The 26,330-nt window shown below is 46.7% G+C and overlaps 4 protein-coding genes across 11 annotated transcripts in view; 1 reads left to right on the top strand and 3 right to left on the bottom strand.

Annotated features, from left to right (window-relative positions):
- Window positions 1–1,194, bottom strand: part of dpp10 (dipeptidyl peptidase like 10) — a 102,314-nt gene extending 101,120 nt beyond the window's left edge. The window contains exon 1 of the mRNA XM_023950653.2: window positions 904–1,194. Coding sequence (XP_023806421.1) covers window positions 904–963 — 60 coding nt within the window. The 5' untranslated portion in view covers window positions 964–1,194. The remainder of the gene's footprint in view (window positions 1–903) is intronic.
- A 4,223-nt stretch (window positions 1,195–5,417) lies between these two features.
- LOC101158395 (ARP3 actin related protein 3 homolog) lies at window positions 5,418–15,856 on the bottom strand. 2 transcript variants are annotated; one of them, XM_023951202.2, is made up of 12 exons: window positions 15,548–15,856; window positions 13,528–13,583; window positions 13,313–13,437; window positions 11,253–11,363; window positions 10,874–10,969; window positions 10,636–10,743; window positions 9,477–9,620; window positions 8,985–9,158; window positions 8,811–8,903; window positions 8,052–8,177; window positions 7,451–7,534; window positions 5,418–5,907 (listed from the first exon to the last, which is right to left on the bottom strand). In XM_023951202.2, the coding sequence occupies exons 1-12, from the start codon at window positions 15,589–15,591 to the stop codon at window positions 5,812–5,814; spliced, it is 1,257 nt and encodes a 418-aa protein (XP_023806970.1). In that variant the 5' UTR covers window positions 15,592–15,856; the 3' UTR covers window positions 5,418–5,811. The 2 variants fall into 2 exon arrangements, 1 of the variants encoding a protein (XP_023806970.1); XR_013652509.1 differs by having other exon boundaries at window positions 5,704–7,199; window positions 7,244–7,534; window positions 15,548–15,758.
- ddx18 (DEAD (Asp-Glu-Ala-Asp) box polypeptide 18) lies at window positions 15,066–23,251 on the top strand. Of its 2 annotated transcripts, XM_078939067.1 has the most exons (16): window positions 15,066–15,180; window positions 16,794–16,874; window positions 17,429–17,605; window positions 17,950–18,117; window positions 18,200–18,352; window positions 19,126–19,261; window positions 19,354–19,454; window positions 19,524–19,723; window positions 19,807–19,921; window positions 20,824–20,963; window positions 21,038–21,199; window positions 22,119–22,271; window positions 22,354–22,467; window positions 22,540–22,596; window positions 22,710–22,887; window positions 22,967–23,251. In XM_078939067.1, the coding sequence occupies exons 3-16, from the start codon at window positions 17,497–17,499 to the stop codon at window positions 23,110–23,112; spliced, it is 1,932 nt and encodes a 643-aa protein (XP_078795193.1). In that variant the 5' UTR covers window positions 15,066–15,180; window positions 16,794–16,874; window positions 17,429–17,496; the 3' UTR covers window positions 23,113–23,251. The 2 variants fall into 2 exon arrangements, with proteins under 2 accessions (XP_078795193.1, XP_023806969.1); XM_023951201.2 differs by lacking the exons at window positions 15,066–15,180; window positions 16,794–16,874 and having other exon boundaries at window positions 17,403–17,605.
- Window positions 23,252–23,681: 430 nt separating this feature from the next.
- LOC101157895 (glycerol kinase-like) overlaps window positions 23,682–26,330 on the bottom strand; it is a 33,976-nt gene continuing 31,327 nt past the window's right edge. For 3 of the 6 annotated variants that reach the window (XR_013652507.1, XM_011489177.4, XM_078939068.1), the window contains exon 19: window positions 23,682–24,304. Coding sequence is in view for 4 of the 6 variants with exons in the window: in XM_011489177.4 (XP_011487479.1) it covers window positions 24,291–24,304 (14 nt within the window). In the remaining 2 variants the exon portion in view is untranslated. The remainder of the gene's footprint in view (window positions 24,305–26,330) is intronic. The other 3 variants (XR_013652508.1, XM_078939069.1, XM_004081371.5) reach the window with 1 other exon arrangement.

Below are 26,330 nucleotides of genomic sequence, written 5' to 3'. Positions count from 1 at the left end.
TCTCCAGCATGACTTCTCTAATTGCTGGTTGCAGCTGATTCCATAGTTTAGGAGCAGACACAGCAAACACACGGCCCCCGAAACTAACATTTGAGAAGCAGACTGGAGAGGTAAGATGGTGCCGTACCTGCAGGGACCTAAAAGTAAGGACCAGAATTTGAATAAAAAGCAAATATAGTCATTTGTTTCTAAACTTTGAAGAATGGGACCGTTGTTAGATTTCATTTGTTTTTCATTCCTGAGCTCTGGTTTGTCTTGGTTACTAAAAAGTATGGCTTCGCTTTGAAAAGTCCTGAGATCTTGAGCTGCACCTGCAGGACGTTTATCAAATAAAGCTGCTATTGCAGCTCATTGTGGGAACTAATCCATCCAATCTGTGGGGGGAACAAGTCTTCATGCAGGGACACCGGGGGATCAATGCAGAAGGACCTGGAGGTTAAAGGGATGCAGATCCCAAATCAAACAGGAGCAGCGCGGGAGACCCCACATCCCACGGGCTCGTGTGCAGACAATCACGAAAGAAAAGGCAGCGGAGTCACGCAGACGCAGTTTACAGTTTTTGTCCTAAAATCCAGACCTGTGCGGAAACAATAATGCACAAGACGCAGCCTCTGGAGCAGGAGGTCTGCAGCCTCTGGAGCAGGAGGTCTGCAGCCTCTGGAGCAGGAGGTCTGCAGCCTCTGGAGCACGAGGTCTGCAGCCTCTGGAGCAGGAGGTCTGCAGCTTGCGGAGCCAAGCTGGACCAAAACACCTACACGGCGTACCGCTGCACCACAGCGACTGACTCCTCAGCCAAAGCACATTAAACAACATAAAGAACTCCTCCACAAACCGGACTTCAGAGTCTCGTGAGCATCCGCGCGCCTGAAGTGAAAGTTCCAACAAACCACGTGACGAGCTCACCTTGATGCTCTTTGTTGACTGACATTTCACCTGGTGGGAAACGGTGGCGGTTTGATTCATCTTGGGACGTGACGTAAAAGCCTCGGGGAAGAGCGCAGAACTGGACCGGGTCGGTTCTGGAACAGCTCTGCTGCGTCCGGCGGCTCGGATTCCCTCTCCGTCCGTGGGTGGGTGCGCGGCTGAGCGTCAGGCGGGGGGGGGGGGGTGTGTTAGGAAGTTGCCTTTTTCTTAATCCGCCGCAGTTTTTCAGACTAGTAGCGCTGAACGTGCACTAGAGCCGCTGCTGTCATGAGAGCATTTAGCGCCCAGTGTGTACAAGACACGGAGGGGGAGGGGGGGGGGGGGCAGATAATTGAACAGGTGGGGAGGCGGGGGCGGGGCTTAGACTCCCCGCTGATGGTTCCAGACCTGCAACCTTGACTGACAGCTGCTTCCCACTGAATAAACATAAAAACTAGAAAGATCCGCATTTAGGAAATATGGTTTGATGCTGTATTCCTGAATGAAAATGAAACTAAAGGGTAAAAATTGGTAAATAATAAATAAAGACAGAAATGATCAAAGTTAAACCATGAATAAAGTGAAAACAGCACAACAACAAAACAGATGCGTTTGTGAAAAAGGCCAGAGCCGGGTATCGAACCAGCGAGCTTCTGCACCAAGGATCCCCCATTTATTTCAATAGAGGCAGAAATCCTGGAATATCTGGAAAAATGGTTAAGGATTTGAAAAACCAAAAGTCACAGCTGGAAAAAGCTGAACATTTGAATAGTTTGAATGATTGAAATAGATGAACAATTGTAGAAGTTAAGCAGTAAAACACGGAGGAAGATACTAGAATAAAGAAAGAGAAACAGGAAAACAATGGATGAATACTTTAGAGTATTCAATATATACTAATAGCTCTTTAATGGGGTTCTTTGTGCTGCGCCTCCTTCTCTGTCCTCAATTCTGCCATCTGCACAGAACCATTAAACACAAAGATTCACAAAGCAGCTAAACTTACAAGTCCAACTACAGCTGTAGGCTGATAGACAGAAGAAAAGCACACTAGCATTACTGCTGCCGTCCACTGACAATGCAGAAAAGTCTATGAACATTACTGGTTTATTGTGCTGATGTGTTCTAATAATAATTAATGATTATTACATATACTGAAATCATGAATGAATGTTTTCCGAAGATAATTAATAATTTAGTAACTTGAAAAGAATCTATCGGATCAGAACCGGATTGGAAAAACTGTAAAACTATCAAATGAATAAACTCAGTAGGGATGGGATTATATACCTTCACTTCTTCCCGCTCCTTTTCAAGAAATAAATCAAACTCTACTTGACTTATTGATCACTGTATTTAATTTAGCAAATGTGATTTAAGTGACGTGTTTGCTTTGTTTTATTTTCTGTCTTTTTAAACTACGCATTTCATCATTTCTGCAATGACTTTGATAAATATATGTAAATTCTTTATTGCTTTGACTACAATGCTTGAAACAAATCAATAAATCAAATCAAATCAAATCAAACCTTATTGAGAAAAACACTTTACAACAACCTGTAACTTCTTTCAGGAATCCAGAATCCAATGAAATACTGTAACGGTCATAGTGGGAGATTTCCTTCTGATGGAACTGAAAAAGAAGATCAGGAGTCCAAAGAAAAGGTCGAGACCAAATATTCCAAGATGATACTTGGCGAGAAAAGAGGAAAACTGAAGAAAAGTGTTGCACAGTTCATTTTTAAAATCCTTTCAGAGAAGCTTGGCTGTTTTTTAAATCTCCCTGCAGGAATCTCTGGCACCCCCCCCCCCCCCCCCACGCTCTGAGGGAGTTCCATGAATTGTCTTTATTGCTGTTTAATGGAGACGCGTACCCGAACAAATGAGCAGCCTTCGCCTGGCTCAGCACCCCGGGTTTCATTCATCTGCATGTTTAGACACTGATGACAGTTATTATCCCGCCTGAGAGGAGTCTGAGCTGTGCTGCAGTTCAATCACAGCCCAAAGGCAAACATGCTGGATGGTGCCTTCCCTGCTCAGCTCGTCCCCCCTTCTGGAAGATTCCTCCTGCTGTCCCCCGTCTGTGGACAAACATGAAGCAGGAAACAGCAGAATCAGCTGCAGGATTCAGCCCCATCCAACATGAAGCTCACACAGACGTAGTGGGTGTCACAAGTCTCCTCATGGTCAGAGACGAGACTCACCACACCTAACAGGACAGCTGCCAGGCAAAAGCCACAGATGGAACATTACCAAGACAGAAAAACCTTGATCTGAGACCTATATGCATTTCTTTTTTTATAATTAATGGCACAGCCACTGTGAAGTGAATGAACTTTAACTGCCATGCAACCGGAGACAGCAGGGACAAATGAGACTCCGGGGGTCTTCATGAAAAAGTGCAGAGAGACGCGTTTGTCAGCTGGTCCTGGTCTGCTAATGTTTAGCTGCAACAAACTGCCTTTATGAATAAGAAATGAGCGTCCTGTTCATATGGCCAGTGTAACAAGAAGCCCTCAATATTTCAGCCAATGTATGTTTTTTGAGTTTAAGCGAGCAGGATGAGGTTTCAATTTACACCAGTAACATCAGAGCAAGAATCCTTAGAGCACATTTAAAAAGGTCCAAAGCACACTATGGCATTTACAGGATATTTAACCCTTTAGAACCATTGGCATCATATTGGATTCAGGTATTTCTGAGGCCCCCAACCTCACTAGAGTGATCAAACGTTTCCTTGAAAATCCCTTGGATGTACACTGTATTACCAAAAGTTCACTCATCCATCCAGATGATCAGAATCAGGTGTTCTAATCACTTTACCTGCCACAGGTGAATAAAATTATCAGTCAGTCATGCAGACTGTTTCTACAAACATTTGTGACAGAATGTTCCGCTCTCAGTGAATTCCAGCGTGGAACTGTCAGGACCCCCCCTGTGCATCAAATCCAGAGGTGAACTGTCCTAAATCCTCCACAGTCAGCTGTCAGCTCTATCAGAGTTTGGGAACAACAGCAGCTCAGCCTCCATGTGGTCGACCCCTAAACTGATGGAGAGGGGTCACGGATGCTGAAGGTCAAAGAGGTCTCTGACTTTCTGCAGTCAGTTGCTGCAGACCTCCAGACGTCATGCGACCTTCAGGTCAGTCCGGGTCCAGCACGCACAGAGCTTCATGGAATGGTTTCCATGGCGAGCAGCTGCATCCAAACACACATCACCAAGTGAATGCAAAGCGTCGATGCAGCGGTGGAAAGCACGCCGCCACTGGACTCTAGAGCAGTGACACGCCTTCTCTGGTGGGGGGAATCACACTTTTCCATCTGGAAATCTGATGGAGGAGTCTGGGTTTGGAGGTTTCCAGGACAACGGTACATTTGGGACTGCATTGTTGTGAGTGTGGAGGAGGAATCATGGTGTGGGCTTGTTGGTCAGGACTTTGGCTTTGCCCCTCAGTTCCAGTGAAAGGGACTCTGAATGCTTCAGGATACCAAAACATTCTGGACAGTTCCATGATCCCAACCTGACTGAGGCAGAGATCCAGGCCTTCTCCACCAACATCAGTGTGACCTCACCAATGACCTTCTGGTAGAATGGTCCAAATGTCCTACAAACACTCCTCAACAGTGAGGAGTTGAATCTGTAATGGCTGTAAAAGGTGGACCACATCCTATAGAACTCCATAGGTTAGAATGGGACGTTCCTTCAGTTCATGTGAGTCAAGGCCGGTGGGCCAATACTTTTGGTAATATGGTGTGTATGAAACCTGTGTTTCATACACACTAGCAACGGCTTCATGAAGTTCCATACAGAATAAGACGGACATGCTTTGTAAAAATTAAAAAACTTAATCATTTGTTATTGAAGTTGTTGTTGAAAGAAAAATTGTTGAAATTCTGGGTGTTTGAAAAGAAAAACATTTGATACATTTGCATTTATTGTGAAAAAAGACTTACTGAAATGGTTCTTGTTGAAATAAGGTTTTTTTGCTCATTTGGTCCTTATTCTGCTTATGAAATACTATAAGAAACTATGGCGTTTTAGTATCCTTAAAGCAGATGGTTCCCTTGAAGCAACAAAATTAATTTTTTTTTTTAAATTTCCACATAAATAATGAATAAATCATGGCATACAGGATTAAAGCTCAGACAAAGCATTATTTGTAAAAAGGGAGACTAAACGTTTAAAAAAATCAAAAATGTTCAAAAAAGATTATAGTTTTTCTTCTATACATTTTCTATGTAATTTATATGATGCATAAGCAGAGCTGACGGTCTGGACTTTCCGGCGTCTGGTCTGGCAGAAGCTGACATCACATTTAGGAGCTCGATTAGAAGACTTTCCCTACTTTACAGCCATGAGGACTTGGGACTCCAATCACACGCAGGTGTCTCTTGCAGAGACTTGAGGCTCAACTCAGTCCAGTAAAAAATGCCACGTGAGCATTTGTGAACTTAAGAGAACAGGTTTATGTTCCAGCCAACCAAACTGAAAGGACAAGAAAAGGCAAAAGAACGTAGAAACAGATCGTCTCCTTTATTGGAGGGCTGAAAAGTTGAAGTGCACAAACTCCACTGGGATAGGATTTTGCATTTAACAAAGGGTTCCGGTCTGAATCTGAACTTGTTTGGTGTCAGCATGCTCTGATGTGTCCACATGTGAGGAGCGTCCACAGTCAGATACGGATACTGGCTTTTAGCATTTTAATGTCTGAGGTTTACATAAAAATCTATCAAGCAGCTCTGACTGTGATACAGACGCGTGTTTGGAAGTGAAGAGAAACCCTCAAACAAAAGCAGATGATATGATATGTTCCATCTTTATCAAAAAGCAAAAGGTCATCTTCTATAAATGTGGTTTGCTGCTGCCATCACGACGGGCCGCCTGGCGCCGGGACGTCCCAGGCTGGAGTTAAGACATGACCCCGAACACGGGATTGTGGCGGCAGATGCTCGGCCCCATCTCTTCGTAGTCCTTTTTGGTGTGGCAGACCTGGTAGAACTCGGGCTGAGCGGACACAGAAAAAGGAAGGGTGAGATCCACTGAGGAACAGCCCATGAACAAGATCCACAGCAGCAGCGGGACGCCCTCAGGACAGAAGCTCGTACGGCGGCGGAGCAGCGAGTTCACGGTCTACACAGTCTGTTCTTCAACAAAAACGTGACATTTTGATCAGAAAAAACAGGAAAAAAGTGAGATTCTTTCCCACAGGAGGCCAACATGAAATAATAATAATGACCAGTCAGTCTCAACTGCTGTTGCCATGGTGATAGGAGAGATGGAAACATGTGCAATGGTTGCTGAATAAATCCCCAAAATGAACCTACAACATCCTTCTAAACTAATGTTTATATCAATTCAGACACCTGATGGTAGCAGACCCACTCAGTCTGGGTCTTTGGTCTGAACCGGCCAAACTGCATAGGAACTCCCTCTTATTATGGGCTGTCAGAACCAATCAATAACATTGCATCTCCAGTAAAAAAAAAGAAATCTGTGCTTCATCCCCACCGCCGTCTCTGTCTGGTTTGCTGTGTCAGGTACTGTATTTCAGTATCAGGTACTGTATTTCAGTAACTGTGTGATCAAGTATAGGATTACTTCTCCTTCTTTCCCTTTCGGCTCTTCCCATCAGGGGTCGCCACAGCGAAACAACCTCTCTTTCGAGGATGAGTCGCATGGTTAACTTGGCAATGTTTTACGCCGAATGCCCAACCTTCTCAATTTATCCGGGCTTGGGACCGGCGCAGCAGCAGAGAAGGGAATAGGAGCAGCCCGGATTTGAACCCAGGTCTCACGGACGGAAGGCGCTGCAAACCACCACGAGCTAAACTGGCTCCCCAAGTATAGGATTACTTCTAAAGAACAGTAATCCCATACAGCATCATCTATGAAAAGCTGCAGGAATTAAACTGATAGTGTTCATTACATGTGTTCAATAAAAGAAAGGACAGTTATAGGCAATTCATGTCACGCCAAATTTTCAGGGAGTGTTTGATCAGTAAATTGTTTTTAACATTGGTTTGGCCAGTTACATAAAGGGGATGCTTCCCCACGATTCAAGTGGATTCCCCGGACCTTTCAGGAAAGAGTGAATCCACTCATGGAGGGGTCTACTGTAACAGGTTCACTTAAAGGCAAAATATTGGGAAAAGCAGGACGACCCCCCCCCCCCCCCCCCCCCCCCAATCAGGGCTGGTTTCCAAAGTCACTGGAGCGGGTTTCCTAAATTCACCAGTGCCAGTTCTATTTATTTATTCATTACTATTTATTTGAAAGATCTCCCTAAAATCTAAAACCTCCGGGGCCGGTCCCTAAAACCTCCGGGGCCGGTCCCTAAAACCTCCGGGGCCGGTCCGTCAAATCTCCGGGGTCGCTCTCTAAAAGTCGAGACGACTGTTGTTGTGATTTTGGGCTATACAAATAAAATTGAATTGAATTAAAATCCCTAGAGGTTCTGGAGGCGGTTTCTGAAATGGTCACTTTACAGGAACATGCAGGTCAAACCCAACCACAACCGTAACCATAAATGTTAGAGTGAGGTACTTACAGTGGATGCCAGCATTGATCCACCAAACCACACCGCATATCTCTGCATGTGATGAGTGATGACCTGGACATCGATTGGTTTGGGCTGCAGGGAACCAGAGAGAAACAAACAGATCCATTTCATGAGAGACACTGATGGAAGATGATGAGTGAAATGAAGCCTCTACAACTAAAACGGAATTAGTAAGGCCAAAGATATTTTCTTCATAGCAAAGCTTTGGTCAATATTTGTTTTGTAATGAATCTGTTCTGGTTTTTCTCCTGCAATGAGACGACAAACAGGCCAATCACCTTGTTCCCCTCCTCTGAAGAAAAACTAGACAATCCTCCTGAAACTTTGATTTTTTTATAAACTCTAGAATCTGAGCATGAATCGGCTCCTGAGAGGGATTCCTTGATCTAATGAAAGGATCTGCAGCAGGCAGACAGCCGTGACTTCCTGCTTTAGGTAGAAACATTCTCCCTCCTCGGGTTTTCATACTGACCGTCCGTCTGAAGTGAACCGGTTCTTTCTGAATGCGTCATTCTGCACTCACAGGGTGGTGTTCATCTCACGTTTGAGCGGCTCTATTGCTCCGTCTGCTTTTCTGATGACCTCTCACCTTCAGCTTGCCTCCACTCAGCTCCTCACTCATCTTCAGCCGGGCATCAACGGTCCTCTTCAGGTCCCTCTGCAGACGACGGCCAAAGTCCCTGAACATGGTGGAACCTCCGGACAGAACCACGTTCTGTGGAAGACAAGGTTCTGCTCAGCTGTGAAGGAACTGTGGCGACTGTCGGAGAGGGAAGGCCCCAAATATCGTCTGCATCTTCTCTAGGCCACCTGGTAACCCGGGTAACAACATACTGACATCAAATGGTGAATGGCGTTCACCTGTAGAGCGCTTTTCTATCGTCCTCTAAGGCCCAAAGTGCTTTCCAGCTACAGTCCCGTTCACCCACGGATGGCGGCTCCGCTGGCGCCAACCTAGAACCGCCAGGTTCAGGGTCTTACCCAAGGACACTTCCACACATGGGTGGGAATAGAACCGGCAATATGCAGGGGTTGACTGCCCTACCGCTGCACCAGGGTTAAATTTAAAGCTGCAGCCAGAGGTAATGAGGCCACGCCCCCATTGCTGCCCCACTGACCCCCTCCCTCACAGCCTCAGGGAGGAGGGCAGTTGTGGCAGCAGTGATCATTCATACGACCACAGGTGACCCCTCTCTCTCAAAGACTGAAGGCTCCTTTGCTCAAAAGAAGCAGCTTTATGTTGAAGGGACTGAACGTCCTGCCAGAGAAACTAAGCAACGTCACAGAAACCCGTCTGGAGTCATGGAGGGGGGGGGCTTTGAGTGACAGCATGTGCCACGCCGCTCACCTTGTAGAGAGGACGCCGGACGTCAATGGGGCAGTTCTGGATGACCTCGTCCACCACCTCCGAGATGGGCTGGGTGAAGTCCGGGTTGGCGAACTGGGATGTGGATGAAACAGATTCATTGTGTGGTCACCGCGGGGGGGTGGGGGGGACCACGGGTCCCTGGCTGAGACTTACCTCTGGGTGGAAGAAAATCTCTGGGCCCAGGAAGCGCTCGTAGCCCACGTCGATGGTGAACTCCTTCTTGCTGATGGCGTTGATGCCGGTGTACTGCTTCAGCCACTTGGAGCTGTCCGTGTCGTACTTGCTGAACTCTTTGACCAGGTCCGGGCACACGTAGCTGAAGCGCTCCTGATGGGCGGGAAACGAGATGCTGCACTGATCTGAAGCAGTTTGAATGCTGATGGAAGGACGTCATGGCAGACGCCGTCCCTAAAGCCGTCCCCTATGCATCAACAGCAGCTGAGAACAGGAACGTTCCTTCAGTCTGCTGTGATCTTTTGTTCTCATGAACTAACAGAAAATAGCTCCTTAAAAGAGGAAATGCTTCAGTTCTGGTCTGTAAAGTGAAGCTCAGCGTAAGCTGCTCTAAACGTCTGAAGGGTTAGCTCTCTGACCCCCCCACCCACCCCCTGAGGATTCTGCCCCGCCCCCCGACAGAGGACCGACCTTCACCGCCTTGGCCGTCTCCAGGGACTGCTCTGGTGGGATGCCCACCTCCCTCTCTCTCAGGAGCTGCTGGGTGAAGTAAGTGATGTCCCGCCCAGCGATGGGAATGTGCTTGATGCAGCTGCCAATCACGTAGCCTTCAGCCTAAGGCGGACAAAGGCGGGAAGAGAAAGAAAACGTCTTCATATTCAAATAACCTTCTGTAAAAATACAGGTGAGATAATGAAGATCAGGAATACAAATCAGAATCTGCTGTCAGTCTGGGGGGGTTCTGGCAGCTAAATAACCTTTAATTTTAAAATAGTCATTATTTCAGGCATTTGTGCCTCTCAGGTCTGCAGCCAATCAGAGAGCAGAGGAAATGTTTGTTTATGGCGTGAGCATCAAAAAAAGCAATACGGCTTCGTTCAGACAGAGGAGTGGTGAGGGAAAGAATCTGATGCAGCTCAGACTCAAATACTGGAAAGACTTAAGAGTTCAGTCACCAATGAAAGAAAATGCTGAAGGGGGGGAATAAAGAAAAGGTTAGGGACGTTCCACCAGTTCTTCTCTATTTGGTCTGAATTTAAATGAATTATGTCAAAGTTCCATTTGACATTACTGATAATCAGTTAGAAGAACACCATTTAACACGTGTGCACAGATGCTCTGATGATAGAATCACAAAGAAATGAAAGTAGCTCTAAAAATGGGACCCAGTGCCTCCCTGCTGGACACTCAACATTAAGGGGTTGGGGGGGTTGAAGCACCAAATGTTCCCGAGTGCGGCTGTGTCTGCAGCTCACCGCTCCCCCAGGGGAGGGGTCAAATGTGGAGAACAAATGTCAGACACCTAGATGGGTGACAGATAGTGGAACTTTCTTTTTTTATGAAAGGACAGACAGAACCATCTCTGTTTCCTTCTGCAGCCGCTCACTCTGCTCCTTTGGTTGAAGTTAAACGTTCAGTAAGTTTGTAGCTCAAAAACAGGCTTATTGCTGAAGGAAACCCCATAGACATGAATTCATTTCCACATGAGCTGCACATGAACACGTAGAGAGGAGCTCGGCCACTTGGGCTTCAACCGCGGCTGACGTCAACAATCATTACAGACAGATGACCTTGTATGATGGGGGGGTCAGACATGGGGGCTGAGAACATACTAGAGTGAAGTGCTCACCACAGGGATGACATGTGTGACACCGTCCCCGCTGTCAATCACCGTCCCTGTGAGCGTCCTCTCCCCCACCTGCCTGGACGTCCAGGAGGCCGCAAGAGCAAGCACAGCCTGTACCACACAGACACACACACATACACACAGACACACACAGACACACACACAGACACCAGTATCAATAAGGCCGATCACTGTATTTCATTGATGAAGACTCCTTGAAGGTGTGTACTACGCGTAGGACCTGCACAGCGATGTAGAGCCCCGGCACGTTGAAGGACTCGAACATGATCTCTGCCGTGTACTCCCGGTTCTCTGGTGTGTTGAGTGGCGGCTCGGTCTGCAAACATGAAGAACCGTGACGTCCTCCTCACTCTGCATCAGCTACAATGTCAGCTTTATCTGTCTGAACATCCACAGCCCTACTGCTGGACAGAAAAACTAGAAGGTCGACAATCAGGAGGGAATAAAAGCAGAATGTTCCACACGACATGTTGGAGCGCTGCAGTTAATGGAGCCCAGAAAACCAGACGGCAAAGCGTGGGGGCGTTTCAGATGACTGCAGAGGATGGAATGCAATGGTGTCCATAGTGAAACGGCAGAAACAGAGCCCCCAAACTCACCAGGAGGAAGTAATGGTCCTCAGGCTCCGCCCTCAGGTACTTGAAGATGATTTGTTCCATGAAGCGCTCCATCAGATCCCAGTCCTCCACGATTCCATGACGTATCGGCCACTGTGTGTTCAAAGGTTACATTGCTTAGGAAAACGCTCATTTATCTTAGCAGAAACAAAAAGTCAAACCAAATCAAAAACAGAATCTGAATTTCATCAGCAAATGCTGACTGATGAAAACATCCACTGAAGGACCTAGGAAGCTTCCCATCCCTGCTCCCACCGCAGAGAGAAACACGTTTTTTCTCTTCTTCATGAACCAAATGTTTCTCCAAATGGAGCTAAAGGTGGAGTTCCTGAGTTAAAGTGGTCAAGCAGTAAAGGAGGCGTTAGAGTAGAAAATGCAGAAGACAGGGTTAGATGGAGGAAGCTGCGCTGCGGCTGCAATGACCTCAGTCAACTTCTTGAAATGTGTGTATTCCTGTTGTTGGATGTCTGATCTTGTTTGACATGTACTGGAACTGAATTTCCCCTTGTGGGATTCCTAAAGTAGAATTGAATTGAATTGAATTGAATTGAATTGAATTGAATTGAATTGAATTGAATTGAATTGAATTGAATTGATTGGCTGTGGCGTCCCCTGAAGATGGTTTGTGCTAAAACATAAAAACATTGATATTCCCACTTCAGAAGATGGTTTCTTTCATTTTTGTTGTCAACAGCTAATGATTTTTGTATAATGATGACAGAAAGAGGAACCCGGACCAGAGGACGGGGGGGGTCGTCAATAGGACAGGTCCAGTACATGGGACCGTCTGTCAGAATTCCGCTTAATTTCATTTCTTATGTTTTCTTCAGACTCTCAGAGAAATTTACCAGATCCTGTTTTCTTTTGTTTTAAGTCAGTTCAAATGATCTTTGTGTGGCTCGCGTTCCCCATCAGGTCACTCGTACTTGTTTTGGTGTCGATCGACAGACTCCAGAAATTCAGTCCTTTGTTGTGGACCTGAGAATGTGAGTCATGGCATTTCACATCTCCACCACATGGGGGCGCTAAACCAAGAGGCCTTTGTGTCACCAACCCCTCAGCAGAAATCACGTTTTCTCCAACAGAAGGTCAGCTGCTCTGCCCGGGTCACGGCCCTAGGGGTGAGACGATTGATGTGATGCGTTCATCACCACATGTTGGGTTTTTGTTTTTTTCAGTTTTTGTTTTTTTTAAGTTTGTGTTTTTTTTAAGTTCTGCAATTAAACACATTCATCTTTGCTAATAATTTACTTCAAGGGTTTCTGGGGGAAACCTTTTATTACTGTTCTCCTTCACTCCCTCTACTCACACACGTGCACGGTTTCAGCAGCACACACACATCCTCATTCTACAAGAGAAGTTTCTGTCTCGCGAGGAAATACGACAAATTAACTGCGTTCTAATTATTCATTTCCATTCCAAGCTGCATGCGTTCTTAAGTGCGCGACACGGCCGCCCGCCGGGGGATTTTGTGTTGGGGGGGGTTATTACTGTCCTCCTTCACTCTGTAACACCAAAAATGACCTGTTAGATTTCCATGAATATCACTACATGTTTTGTTTGGGAACTATTTTGTGCAGCGTAAAGTTACGTGTCTGTATAATAAAGGCGGAGCCTCCTGCCCCGCGTTCTTCATGGGTTTTAGGCTTCATGGCTACCAGAAAGGTGACAAAGTGTCTGCAGTCTGTTTATTACTGAGCAATAAATAATATTCTGAGAAGATGTCTGTACCAGAGAGCACAGGTGAAGCCTCACATGCAGCTAGAGAATCAACATGCACCCCCAACACACGTGTATGTGTGCTCCTTCCTCACACACACACTCAGCGCTGACACACACCCACACAGTCAGTCTACAACACCTATATAGTCAGTTCATTAGTTAGATAGGTAGCAGTTACTGTTATTTGTTAATAAAGAAGACTGCGTTGTGATTGTTTTCATTTGCGACGCGGCAGCCGGGCCATTTTGTGTTTGGCGGGGGGGGAGATGCGGTTAACCACGTTGATCAAAAATCCCACACCGTCACAGCTCTACACGCACCTTAGTGGAATACGAGGGTTTATCTACGGCTTCATCCCCGATGAAGAAATCCAAGTCATCCACGCCCTTCATCATCCTCCGCTGCGCCTGGTCTCCCACCTTCGCCGACTCCTTGATGGCGATACCTTCAAAGTTTAGAGACAGAGACGGAGGTTTGATTGGTTCCCACAGAATGACAGCTGAGACGAGAGGAGCGTCGGGTTCCACAGACTCACATGACGGAACGATGAACTGAGGCTCCGTGTTCCCCGCATAGCCCAGCTTGGTGTACCTGCAGAGAAAAGCGGCGCCGTCAGGGATTTTCTGCTCTCACGCCAAACAACGTGGCAGCGATTGGTGGCTTCCGATTGGCACTAAAGGAACATTCCACTGCATTTTTCACACTAAAACCACCTAAGACCAGGTCCTGTTGAAAAACCACAGGACCTGGACTGATCCAACCTGGATTAAATTATGATTTGTAAAGAACAGTAAAGAATTTGCACAAATCAGGAACTGTGTTTCTCTACTATCTAATCATCTAATCAGGTTTGATGTGGTTTTTCAATAGGACCTGGTCTTAGGTGGTTTTACTGTGAGAAATGCAGTGGAATGTTCCTTTAGTGCCCTCCCCAATGGGAAGCTGTTCATTTCTGTGCTTCTACCTGAACCGGCAAACGCCCCCCCCATACCGGAACAGAGCTTCTATTTTCTCAACTTCCCATCAGTCACAGGGTCAGTGAGGGAGACACAATGACACCAGGTTCCACTCCTGGTTTCTACAATCGACATGGAGCCTTGGTGGGACTCGGCAAATTCAATAAAAGCAAACATGAGATCAACTGTGGTGCAGCGGCTGGCACGCTGGAGCTTTGAAGACCCACATGAAGCTCTCCTCAACAATCAACTATTTCAGGGATTTGGCCTCAGAATGGTCCAAAGCTGCTGCACTGAACCTGAGGCCGGTTACCGGCAGACCCTAAAGGGGGAAATAGGTGAGGACAGGTATGGGCGGCGTCACGTGACCGACACCACAGCAAAGCCCCAGCATGCCCACTTATGCACGCCACGACAGGTTCTGAGCACGTGCACATCAGACGTGCGTGCAGAGAAGAGAAGACGCTGATGGTTGCTTCCTGAAACGCCTGCCGAAGGTTGGTTTGCTCCCAACTGCAAAGGCACGGAAGTGCAATTCCACAAACACACCGACCCGGGCCCTGCCTGACCCGACCATGCTCCAGATGTACACCCCCCCCACCCCCCACCAGGAGGAAACCAGTGAAAGCAAGGAATGTGTGGCGGTGGGATTCTTCCATGTTAAGAAGGTTCCCTTCATCTCAACACACGTGTGTGACTCCAGCTTCCTGTAGTCACATTACTGTTGTTGGTCGACCCTTTATTCACTGCTGAGAAGAGTCTGAATGCTGAGACTTTCAAGTCAAGAGAGTTTAGTTCAAAAACTAAAATGTATAAATAATGTAGATCCAATAAACATAATAAAACATTCTTTACAGTCTTAGTATGTCAGACTGGTGAACATGTGAGGAAGGCCTTCAGGTTGCAGCTCCTTTTGCAAAGCTTCCTGCAGCAAAGCAGCTTGTTTTCAGCTGAAAGCTGCTTTTTCCATCTTCTTCACTCTCTTCCATAACTGCCTCCACGCTGGAATCAGACCTTCATCCTCAAACCAGGAAGTGAGGCAAAAACCTGCTTAGACAAGCAGCAGAAGGTGGTTCCTTCGGCATACTTCTGGCTCCTGCTCCTGCAGACTGAAGGGTAAAGGAACGCCGTTCAGAAACCTCCTGAAGAGCTGGCGCGTGCCCACACACCTGTGGGGGAGGAGCTTAAGGCACCGCTCCAGGTGAAGCTGCTGTCTGATCGGGGAAACGCAGGTAAGGATGGAAACTGCAGCAGCAGCAGCGCTGCTCGCAGTTCAGACCATATATGGAGGAAAACGCCTGGACGAGGAAGTGCCGGCTGTATAGGAAGTTGTAGTGCGCATGCTCAGATCTGCATATGTGAGCAGACTGATGCATTCGTGTTTGGAATGACGGTCGGTTTGCAGAGAGACGAGCAGGAAGCGTCGCTCTGAGAAGCCGAAAACAGCGTCTGTGCCCCCGTCTGTATCTGCTCCGGAGCCGTCACGGACCGCGGTAGAACCCGGAGGGCTGTCGGTAAACACCCCCAGGCTGAGGTTCCGGTGATGACCCTCCCTAACAGCCGAGCCCCCTCCCGTCTGCGGCGCGTTTGAGTACTCACCCTGTGCCGCAGTCGACCACACATGCCGGCAGCCGTCCAGCCATGTCCGTCCCGGGCCGCTATTCGAGCAGAACCAGCAAATACCGGAGGTTTCCCCGCGGGAGGACTGGGCGAGCCGTCTCTGGCGGAACCGCAGCCGCACAGAAGCGTCCACCACTTCCGCACTCAGCTGGTGGCGCGCGCGCGAGGGGGTGTAGAGATGGCTGGGAATGGGCGGGGTAGCCGGGAGCGCGCAACTGTCAATCACCGAGCGACAAATCGCGTGAACGCGCATCGCCATGCAGCTGAGGCATCATCGGTGATTGACATTCGAGCAGACAGGTTTTTTATATAAACTTTATTAACAAATAGTGTACATACAAAACACCAAACAAACACTCCACACTATATGCAAAAAACATGTTCACATTTAACAGGAAAATGAACAAAAATGTCAAAAAGCCGTAATAATAGCAATAAGAAAAAATAAATAACAAAGGAAAATGAATCTGTTAAAGTTTCAAAAGAGACCATGTGACCACTGTTCTAGCAGCTTTTTATAGAGCAGGATTTACTACTATTTATATATCGAATCGTTTCTTTCTGAAAAACATAAAATACTGTTTTTTGTCATTGAGCCTTCAGTGCTGTGAAATAGATGTTCTTGGTCGTCTCACCTCAATAATAGTCTGGATTTAAACACAAACGTAGAAATAAATAAAAAAGAAAGGTTAGAGACAATCTGGACTCAGATTTACAAGGAAGATTTTCGTTTTCTCTCCGTAACATTGAATATATAAAGCAGGGGTGGGCAAACCACGGCCCGGGGGCCATATGCGGCCCGCCAAACTGGAATAAATCATATTGATAATACTTTTTCATGTTTCTTTTCCCCCTGTAATTTTGGTGTCTACTATAGATGGTGCACTACAATAAACTGACCTTTGTCTGGGTGCAGAAAATTAGTCTTCATTCATGTGGTGTTGGAAGATTTGTTGTTGTTTTTTGTTCATGTGCATTTTCCAAGTTGGAAAATCATTTTTCCATCATTCCAGCACCACATGAACAGTTTTTCTAGACAATTTCTCTAAGTTTATATTTTTTCCTGAAGGACATAGACCTATTAATGCAATTGGCAATAAAATGAGAATAAAAGCCACGGTTCTGAAATAAAAACTCCCAAATGTTCAGATTTTATATATCAGTTTTCAATCAAAGATAAAGCATGTTTTCAATCACATTCTATGTTATTTCTTTCTCTTTCGAGGTGGATTACCAAAACACACCATGCCTCTGGTTAGGCCCTTGTGACAAATTTTACAACCCTTCGTGGCCCAACAGTCAAAAGGTTCGTCCACCCCTGATATGAAGTCAAAGGTCCATTTGGAAAAATGGGAAGTATTTTCATTTCAAGATTAAAAGATGTTTTCCAAAAACTGTGTTTTTCAGATGCTTCTGTAAACGGCATTAAGATCACAGGTGTCCACCCGGAACATTGAATTGGAGATTAAAGTTCTATCCCAAAACATTTATTAGAAAAAATATGATTATTTTTTAAAGATCGGCTACAGCTAGCGTTTTTTATGTGTTGGCAACAGGAAAAAGGAGAAGTGACCGTATTTATTATTATTTATTATTTACTAACGGAGTTAGTAAAAGTGTCAGTAAGAAAGAAGCGCTGCGTCCTCTGACCTCTGACCTGAACAGGAGAAAAGAAAACATTTGTAGTCCATTTGTAGTCCTTAAGCAGGATGGCGGGGTCATGAGCTTTAACATTTCCTTTTTTTCAACATTAAAGTTAACTGTTTATTATAATAAACATTTTCATTGTTGTAAACGTTTCAAGAGGCAAGCGCACGCGCAGACTAATCGGGTGGCGACACTCCACGGCTTTTCACTCAGGCGAAACTAAGCGGCAGCTTCCGGGGTCCTGGGCGTCATCCACGCAGACGCACGTGCGCTGTTCCACCATGGCGGACCTACAGATGAAACTGCTCCGTAAGAAAATCCAAAAACGGGCCGAGAAGAACAAAGAGCGCAAACTGAAGAGTATCCAGGCAGAGATCCAGGAGGAGACCGGTAAGAGATCCGGCGGCTCCGGTTTTACGGTGTTTGTGTGTCGGTCGTTGAGCTTTGTGGTACTTTAAGTTCTGAATGCTCTGACGAAATGCGGGCCTTTCAAACACACACATGTGTGTGTGTGTGTGTAAACTCTCTGACACTCACATATATCGACTTAACAGGAAAAGTGAGCGAGCTGTAACCGCCCAACATCCGAACTTTTTTCTACCCGGAGGCCCGCGTTGTTTGGCTTGTGTGGGGCGACTTCGCAGTGTTTGGACCTCCTCGGCCTCCGTCCGTCTGTGGAGCTTGTCTGTCCGCTGAACTGCTGTCCGTTTAGCTCCTCACCTGCTGTGTTGCAGAGGGACTGAAAAGAGGCTCCGACCGGCTGGAGGAGGAGCTGTGCGCGGAGGAAGAGGGCTCCAGTGTGGGACTGAAGAATGTCGAAGGGCCGGAGGAACATGCTGTGAAGGAAAAGAATCAGAAGAAAAAGAAGAAAAGAAACCTCGTTGTTACCGAAGGACCTCCAGGTAATGCTGGAGATAAGGTCAAAGAAAGAGCGGTTGTTGTTGTTTAATCTGGTGACCGCAAAATATAAACTTTGATCTGCAGCTGAGAAGAAAAGCAAGACCGTGGAAGATGAAGAGGACAAGACCACAAGAGGACACCAGAAAGAGGGCCAAAGTGAGGATGAAGAGGAGAAACCTTCAGAGGAAGAGGGGGCGGAGGATGAAGAGCAGCCTGAACTGCCTTCAGGTTTAACAGGTATTGATGCCAGAAGCATGAGCCGTGGTTCTGGCTGTGGTTCTGCTGCGTTTGATTGGCTTTAGTTTGTTTCTGGTGTCAGTTTGGACCAGGGCTGCACGAAATGAGGACAACTCGGGATATTACTGATCAATATTGCGAAAACGATATAGTTTGCGGTATATGAACAAACGGCAAAACAGCTAAAACATCATTCCCATTTCACTGCATTAGTTTAAATATTCTACTCCCAATGATCCTTGTCGACATCGGAGACAAACATCTAACATAAACGGCTCCACTTGATTGGTCAAAAGCACAAAGGGATTTATTTGATTTGTTAAATACTTCAAGCTGCCATAAGATTGTTTTAGCACATTTAAGGTAACTATTTATTGCATTTTTCGCCGTCTTTTGCGATGTGTCTTTCACTGCTTGGTGTGATTTCACTCATCCAAACTGTTGGCCGATCTCCAACCGCTTTCAAACAAACTCGGTTTGGTTAGAGTAGGAACAGGAACCTATTCGGATCCAACCCACGTGCAGTTGTTGTCTGTCTGCTTGTTTGGACCTAACAAGCTACCATAGTTGACGTTATTGAAAGAACGTAGCCGATGTGTGAAAGCGCTGAACAGAAACCAGTGAACTGACCTTTATTGAGTCTGGATGGTCCCGGTTGGGTCGGGATGGTCCCGGTTGGGACATTTATAGGTAACTGTAGATTGAGAGGACAGGAAGTAGATGGGAACAGCTGGAGGTGATGTGCAGTGACGAGGGGTGGCCTGCCGTTTCAGGAGCGTTCGAGGACACGGCGTTCGAGTCTCTGGCGGATCTGGTGAGCGAGGGCACACTGAAGGGAGTGAAAGAGATGGGCTTCCAGCACATGACTGAGATCCAACACAAAACCGTCCGGCCTCTGCTGGAAGGAAGGTAGCCATGAGTCCTTAAACGAGCGGGACATCAGAACGCTGGTGTGTTTGGTTTTGGGTTGAGGCTCAGTTGTTTGCCATGTTCTCCTGCAGGGATGTTCTGGCCGCCGCCAAGACAGGCAGCGGGAAAACCTTGGCTTTCCTCATCCCCTCCATTGAGCTCATTTACAAGTTGAAGTTCATGCCCAGAAACGGTGAGTCTCCACGAGAATGATGTGACTGTCATGGTTCTGGTGGAATCCTAAACCCGCCCTCTCCCTCAGGCACTGGTGTCATCATCCTCTCTCCGACGCGCGAGCTGGCCATGCAGACGTACGGCGTCCTGAAGGAGCTGATGACCCACCACGTCCACACCTACGGGCTCATAATGGGGGGCAGCAACCGCTCAGCCGAGGCCCAAAGACTGGCCAACGGTGTTAACATTCTCGTGGCCACGCCCGGCCGCCTGTTGGACCACCTGCAGGTGAGCCTCGCGTGGATCCGGGTGTTGAAGTTGGTGTGAAGTTTTGACAAATGTGCCCCCCCCCCCCCCCCCTCTTTTCCCAGAATACTCCTGGCTTCATGTTCAAGAACCTGCAGTGTCTGATAATCGACGAGGCCGATCGGATCCTGGAAGTGGGCTTCGAAGAGGAACTCAAGCAGATCATCAAACTACTGCCGAGTACGAATCTCATTCCTGAGCGGCTTCTGCAGAGCCCCCGTGTCTGGGGGCCACACCCACTTAAGCACTTTGAACAAAAGGTCCCACTGTATGTCACAGATCCTGCGGGTCGTCCCGGCCCAATACGCTGAGCGAAGCCCGTCATAATGTTTATCGGGACACTGATCTGGTTTGATGCATGTTAGGTGGAACACTGAGGAAAAGCTTAGAGCCATAGTCCAACTTGAACCAAAGCAGAATTTTCCAGAGGCAAAAGTTTTCTATCTCCAACGTTAATTGAAGTTTAGACCACGGTCCGGGTGAATACTCCATTCTGATTGGCTGCAGGGTGTGATATACACCACCTTAAAAAAAAAAGTAGTTCCGGTCACATATCTGAAATGTTCTGTATCCCTGCGCTGGCTTCTTTAAAACAAACTTTACATTCATCATCTGGACAGAAACAAGCGGTAAGAGGAGAACTTCCTCTCTGAACTGATGCTTTATTTAACACATCGTGATCATCAGCGTAGATATATCCCTTTATATCAGCGGACATTGACCGCAGCGATAACGCTCTTTGTGAAAAAAGCGATCCAAACCGTAAAAATAACAAGAATAAAGGACTAAAAACTGGTTAAACATTATTTCTTTTGTAAGTGACCGTGGTATAAGCGTGTTAATGGCCTTGGAAGTGTGCATTATCAGAAATGAATGCACTTCGTGGAAGCAACCATCCGGTTGCTTCCACGAAGTGCATTCATTTCTGCATTCAATGAATGCACTTCGTGGAAGCAACCATCCGGTTGCTTCCACGAAGTGTATTCATTTCTGATAATGCACACTCCACCCCTTACCTTTCCAACATCTGGAGCCGAAGTGTCTGGCGTTTAGCCTTTGAGACACGCCTTTGTTCATTCTAGAGAGGAGACAGACCATGCTGTTCTCCGCCACCCAGACCCGACGTGTGGAGGACTTGGCTCGCATCTCCTTGAAGAAGGAGCCTCTGTACGTCGGCGTGGATGACAACAAGGACAACGCCACGGTGGACGGTCTGGAGCAGGTGCCGGCGCACTCATCGTCCCTGAGGACGTGGAGCGGCGGTCGAGGCTGACGTCTTGTTCTTTTTGCTCTCAGGGCTACGTGGTGTGTCCGTCGGAGAAACGCTTCCTGCTGCTCTTCACCTTCCTGAAAAAGAACCGCAAGAAGAAGCTGATGGTCTTCTTCTCGTCCTGCATGTCCGTCAAATTCCACTACGAGCTGCTCAACTACATCGACCTTCCCGTCATGGCCATCCATGTAAGTTCAGACACGCTCAGAACGCCCGCCGCGGTCGCTTTTCGAGCAGATGGACAGGGTTCAGAAAAAAGTAAAGCGTTCTGAAGGTCAACTGGGAGTAGAGATGACAATCGTGGTAGAACGCTTCAGAACGTGTCATTAGAAGGTTAGACAGTCGAGCAAAGTCTCAGCTGGATCACAGGCCAGAGATGAAAAGCAGGCCCAAACCCCCCCCCCCCCCCCCCCCCCCCCCCCACTCGTACATTCATCCTTCCAAGCAGAGAGTTCTGGAAAAAGTTTCTTCTAATCCGGAAGTTAAGGGTTTGAGATGACAAAAAGGATTCTGAGAAATCAGCCCACAGAGCTTTGCTTTAGAGTAGAAGGGAGGTTTACTGATCAATGAAGTAGTTTCTGTCCATATTCTTCACACATCCAGGGGGGTGGGGGGCTTCTGTTGTAGAAAACACTCTCATTTCCCTGAAACCCCCCCCATCAGAAGAAACAGGAGGATGTGAATGGATGACAGGAGAGGGTTCACTTTGAGGCCATTATACCATGGTCACTTACAAAAGTAATAAAGATTCAAGCAGTTTTAGTTCTTGTTTTTTGGTTGGAATCACTTTTTTTCCACAAAAAGCAGACTATTTGTTAGGTGGTGCTGCACATTGTCACGTTACCGTGGCAACCGGATCTGTAGGTTTGCCAGTGGAATTCCCAATGTCCAAGTTTGACACTCGACAGCATGGAGGACAGTCGCCGTCACCTTTCCAGGTGGAGCGGTTCAGACTTTACTGCTGAGTGACGGCTCAGCGTTCAAAATGAAGAGGAACTAATGTGTTCAGTAGAGGATCTGTTTGGAGGCCGTGGATCCAAACTCTTCCTCTCTGAACGGTTGTGCCTTCATGTCTGGACCCTGGTGTTAAAGCAGCTGATGTTTCAGGGAAAGCAGAAGCAGACCAAACGCACCACCACCTTCTTCCAGTTCTGCAACGCAGACTCTGGCATCCTGCTGTGCACAGACGTGGCGGCCCGCGGGCTGGACATCCCAGAAGTGGACTGGATCATCCAGTATGACCCCCCAGACGACCCCAAGGTCAGCGTTCAGATCAGTCCATTCACAAGAACTGGAAGCCGAAGGCGTTCATGTCTTCACTGAGTGTGCACGCTGTCCACAGGAGTACATCCACAGGGTGGGCCGGACTGCCAGAGGTATCGACGGCAGAGGCCACGCCCTCCTGATCCTGCGGCCAGAGGAACTGGGCTTCCTGCGCTTCCTCAAACAAGCCAAGGTTTGACATTTAGGCTGCTGTTCAGCAAGACTGAGTTTTGTTCTGTTCTAACCATGTGATCATGTGGTTTAGGTTCCTCTGAGCGAGTTTGAATTCTCCTGGAGTAAGATCTCTGATATCCAGTCTCAGGTGAGAATCCAGCCTTTTATGGCGTCTGTCTCCACCTGCAGGGTTGGGGTATCTTTAAATGTTCTGTGGGTTGAGACTTGAGTCTTTGGTTGAATTTCCAAACTCCTCCTCAGCTGGAGAAACTTATAGAGAAGAACTACTATCTGCACAAGTCGGCCCAGGAGGCCTACAAGTCCTACGTGAGGGCGTACGACTCTCACTCCCTCAAGCAGATCTACAGCGTCAACACCCTCAACCTCCCCATGGTGGCGCTGTCCTTCGGCTTCAAGGTTCCTCCCTACGTGGATCTGAGTATCCTTTGCATTGCCTGCATGTGTGCTTTGATGTGGGGGTTCTGTAGCGTTTGTGTCCTTGACCTGACTTCCTTCAGACGTCCACAGCAGCAAAGGCGCAAAGCTTCAGAAGAGAGGCGGCGGCGGCGGCTTTGGCTACCAAAAGACCAAGAACGTGCAGAAATCCAAGATCTTTAAACACGTCAACAAAGGAAGGAGCGATAAAAGACAGTTCTCCCGCTGATCCTTCATGTCATACGACCACGTTATTTCTGCTCTGAAGGCTTTTCTCCTCGTTTTCCACATTTCTTCTGTAACTTTTGACGACTGCTTCCATGTTTGTCCTGCTCAGCTCAACACAATAAAGGTTCCTCTGAAATGCAGCCTTTCAGTGAGAGAAACATTGAATGTTGGGTTTCGCTTTTGGCACAGATGTGCTGTTTCACCTGTTCTGCTTTTCATTTGCTCCCCCTAGTGGTGGAGTTGTGCATTTATTTATTTTAAAAAAAATCATCACTCGCCACAGGAATGGCCTAGAGACATTTTTTTTTTTGAAACATTATAGTTTTTATTCTTCATAAGCAAGCCAGATTAAACCATTTGGCAGCCCGTGTGTTTGATACCCGTGGTATAAAACAACCTAAGGCCAGATATATATTCGGATTTGGCTCTGACATAAAGGACCCCCTTGTGCTATCCTAGATGACACCCCCCCCCCCCCCCCTTACATTGACGTGTTCTCCCTACCATGACAAAGGTGGATTCTGACTAAAAGTTGCATATTGTGTTTTATGAATGAATCAGTTTTAGCTGTTTTGTAGTTCCAGGCATTTATTTGAATAAACTTTATTGAAGAGTGCACAGAAACAATGGGGAAGGGAGAGGAAAGCACATCTATTTAATACACAAAGCATCAGATAAAACAGCAGAGATCAAATCATGAAATCACCACGAATGTGTCAAACAATCAGCTGTCCAGTCACTTACGCACTGTGTTCAACACTGTCAGGTCTGTGCAGGCATAAAAGTACACGGCAACAGTTCCACTAATAAAAGCTCAACTATGCTGCAACATGATACAAACTTCAAGTGTGTCCGTGTGAGAATCTCCCATCCTGATTTGAGAAAACCGAGTTTCTGTCTTACTGGTTCTGAGCTGATGCTCGGAGGTTCTGGCTGCTGGAGTAGAACAGGTTCAAGCTCCGACAGGGCTCAGTGTTGGTATCACATAAAGAGTCGGTACATTGTCACCTGGTGCCTGCAAATACATCAGAATATAGATGATCTTGAACTCCACAGGATCCTAGCTGATGAGCATTTCAGAAGAGCAGCAGTCATGGGCTGATCATCCCGTCACATCTTCATCTACACCTTGGTTCTTCTTGCAGTCACAGGTCTGCCCCCCCCACCCGTCCTGTTGCATTACTGCAGTTGGTCTGTGTAAAACATCACATGGATGAAGAATCAAACACGGCTGATGCCTCCAGCTCCAGTGCTCTAAAACTCGCAGAGCTTTTGATGTAAAACCAACAGGTTCTGTCTTCATGGCTGCAAATGCAGCTGGTTAACCAGTTAAAGGACCCTAACCCTCTGACCCAAAACAGATGGAAATCAAAACAGAATGATCAACAGCATCAAGGGCCTTTTGGAAATCAGTACACACTCCTTTTGTGTATTTCTTCACATCCATTGCTGTTGAAATGTCTTCTGTTATTTTGTGAAGGTCGTTGATCGGTTTGACCGAAAACCAAAACGACTCAACTGTTTTTCAACTAAACAATTTAGTCAGTAAACAAAAAACTTTTCTAATATTTTGGAAATTTGTGAAAGTGGTGATTCTGGTCATAGTTGTTGAAGGAATGTTTGTCGTCTAAAATGCTTGGTTTGTGTGAGCTTATGGCTATTGAGACTAAGTAAGAATTATTTACCACTGTTACGCATTTTTTCATTATTAAACGAGGTTCTCAGACATTTATTGTTTCCCAAAAGAAAATTATTCACACTTTACAATAAAACTCCAATGATCATGTTATAATTATTAACTATGGTTAACCCTTGTGCTATCCTAGGCCCGTTAACATTGGGAGTGGGGTCATCCAGACCAGGGGTCGGCAACCCATGGCTCCGGAGCCACATGTGGCTCTTTCATCCTTCTGTTGTGGCTCCCTGTGACTTTGAAAAACAATGAGTATTTTATAAGAATTAAATTTGATTTTAGTTTGTTCATTTTTCATGGCATTTCAAAGACGCTGCTGGCTCTATACGAAGCGCGTGCCACGAAAAAAAACCGCTTCGTAATGAGGTCGTATTTATCGGCCGAGAACTGCAGAGGCGATAGCAGGAGGAGACACGCGGGGCGGCTTCAATAAACACTCCGGTTGTCCGGACTGATCTTCTGCCGGGGACTTGACGGGCCGCGGGGCGGAGAGCAACTTTCTGATGACAGACAGTTTGCGCTTAGTGTTTTTAAACACGCATGTGCATTGTGTATGTTTCAGAGCGGGGGTGCTCATTACGTCGATAGCGATCGACCGGTCGATCTTCAAGGACATGAGGGCAGATCGGGGGACAGAGAAGATTAAAAAAATAAAAAATACTTCTTAAAAATCCACCAGCCAATCAAAATCCTCACCGAGAAGTACGGGACTGAATTGACATGCAGAATGGCCAATCGGACATTTTCCGCTGCACATCATGTCCCCGGAAGAATGCCGGAGTGTTTATTGAAGCCGCCCCGCGTGTCTCCTCCTGCTATCAGCTCTGCAGTTCTTGGCCGATAAATACGAGCTCATTACGAAGCTGTTTTTTTCCGTGGCACGCGCTGCGTACAGAGCTATCAGCGCCAAATGCCTGATAATATGCCACGCTCCCCCCATTGCACGGTTTACAGCAGAGTATGACATAGGATGGTTGCTGCTTTCTGTCTTTGTAATAAAACGCCTCATCTGTTAATACAAAAGTATCTTTGTGTACTCTCACTGTGTAGTTTTTAATCATCAGTACATAAACAATAATGTTCAAATAAACATGTAACTAATAAACATGACGATGGAAAGAAAGAAGTACTTTTTTTAAAAATCTTTTCTGGACCGCGATCTACCCTCTTGTCCTTGAAGATCGACCGGTCGATCACGATCGACGTAATGAGCACCCTTGATATAATATATACATGCATAATATATATAATGATGTCAAAACGGGTTGTGGCTTTTTCTGTGTTTCTTTTCATTAGGGGCGGTCCCAAATGGCTCTTTGAGTAAAAAAGGTTGCCGACCCCTGGTCTAGACCCACTAGACAGAGCTCTGAACCTTTTTTCTTCAATGATTTGTGATCTTCACTGGTGTCCATGGATTACATGAAATCTTTCCACCTTTATCCACCTTTGTCATGGTAGGGAGAACACCTCAATGTGAGGATTGGGTCATCTGGACCCCATAGGATAGGACAAGGGTTATGTAATGG

This window comes from Oryzias latipes, chromosome 21 (genome assembly GCF_053564925.1).
Source record: "Oryzias latipes strain Hd-rR chromosome 21, Olatipes_Hd-rR_3.1".
Classification (NCBI taxonomy): domain Eukaryota; kingdom Metazoa; phylum Chordata; class Actinopteri; order Beloniformes; family Adrianichthyidae; genus Oryzias; species Oryzias latipes.
This window is presented reverse-complemented; position numbering and strand designations above follow the sequence as displayed.

Excerpts from the sequence above, each read along its gene's own strand:
- LOC101158395 (XM_023951202.2), bottom strand. The coding sequence starts at position 15,591 with ATGGCTGGACGGCTGCCGGCATGTGTGGTCGACTGCGGCACAGG. Across the intron at positions 13,438-13,527 it reads TCAGTTCATCGTTCCGTCAT|GTATCGCCATCAAGGAGTCG; the intron begins GTGAGTCTGTGG and ends TAAACTTTGAAG. Across the intron at positions 9,621-10,635 it reads TCACACATGTCATCCCTGTG|GCTGAAGGCTACGTGATTGG; the intron begins GTGAGCACTTCA and ends TGTCCGCCTTAG.
- ddx18 (XM_078939067.1), top strand. The coding sequence starts at position 17,497 with ATGGCGGACCTACAGATGAAACTGCTCCGTAAGAAAATCCAAAAACGG. Across the intron at positions 18,353-19,125 it reads ACTGCCTTCAGGTTTAACAG|GAGCGTTCGAGGACACGGCG; the intron begins GTATTGATGCCA and ends CTGCCGTTTCAG. Across the intron at positions 19,262-19,353 it reads CGGCCTCTGCTGGAAGGAAG|GGATGTTCTGGCCGCCGCCA; the intron begins GTAGCCATGAGT and ends GTTCTCCTGCAG.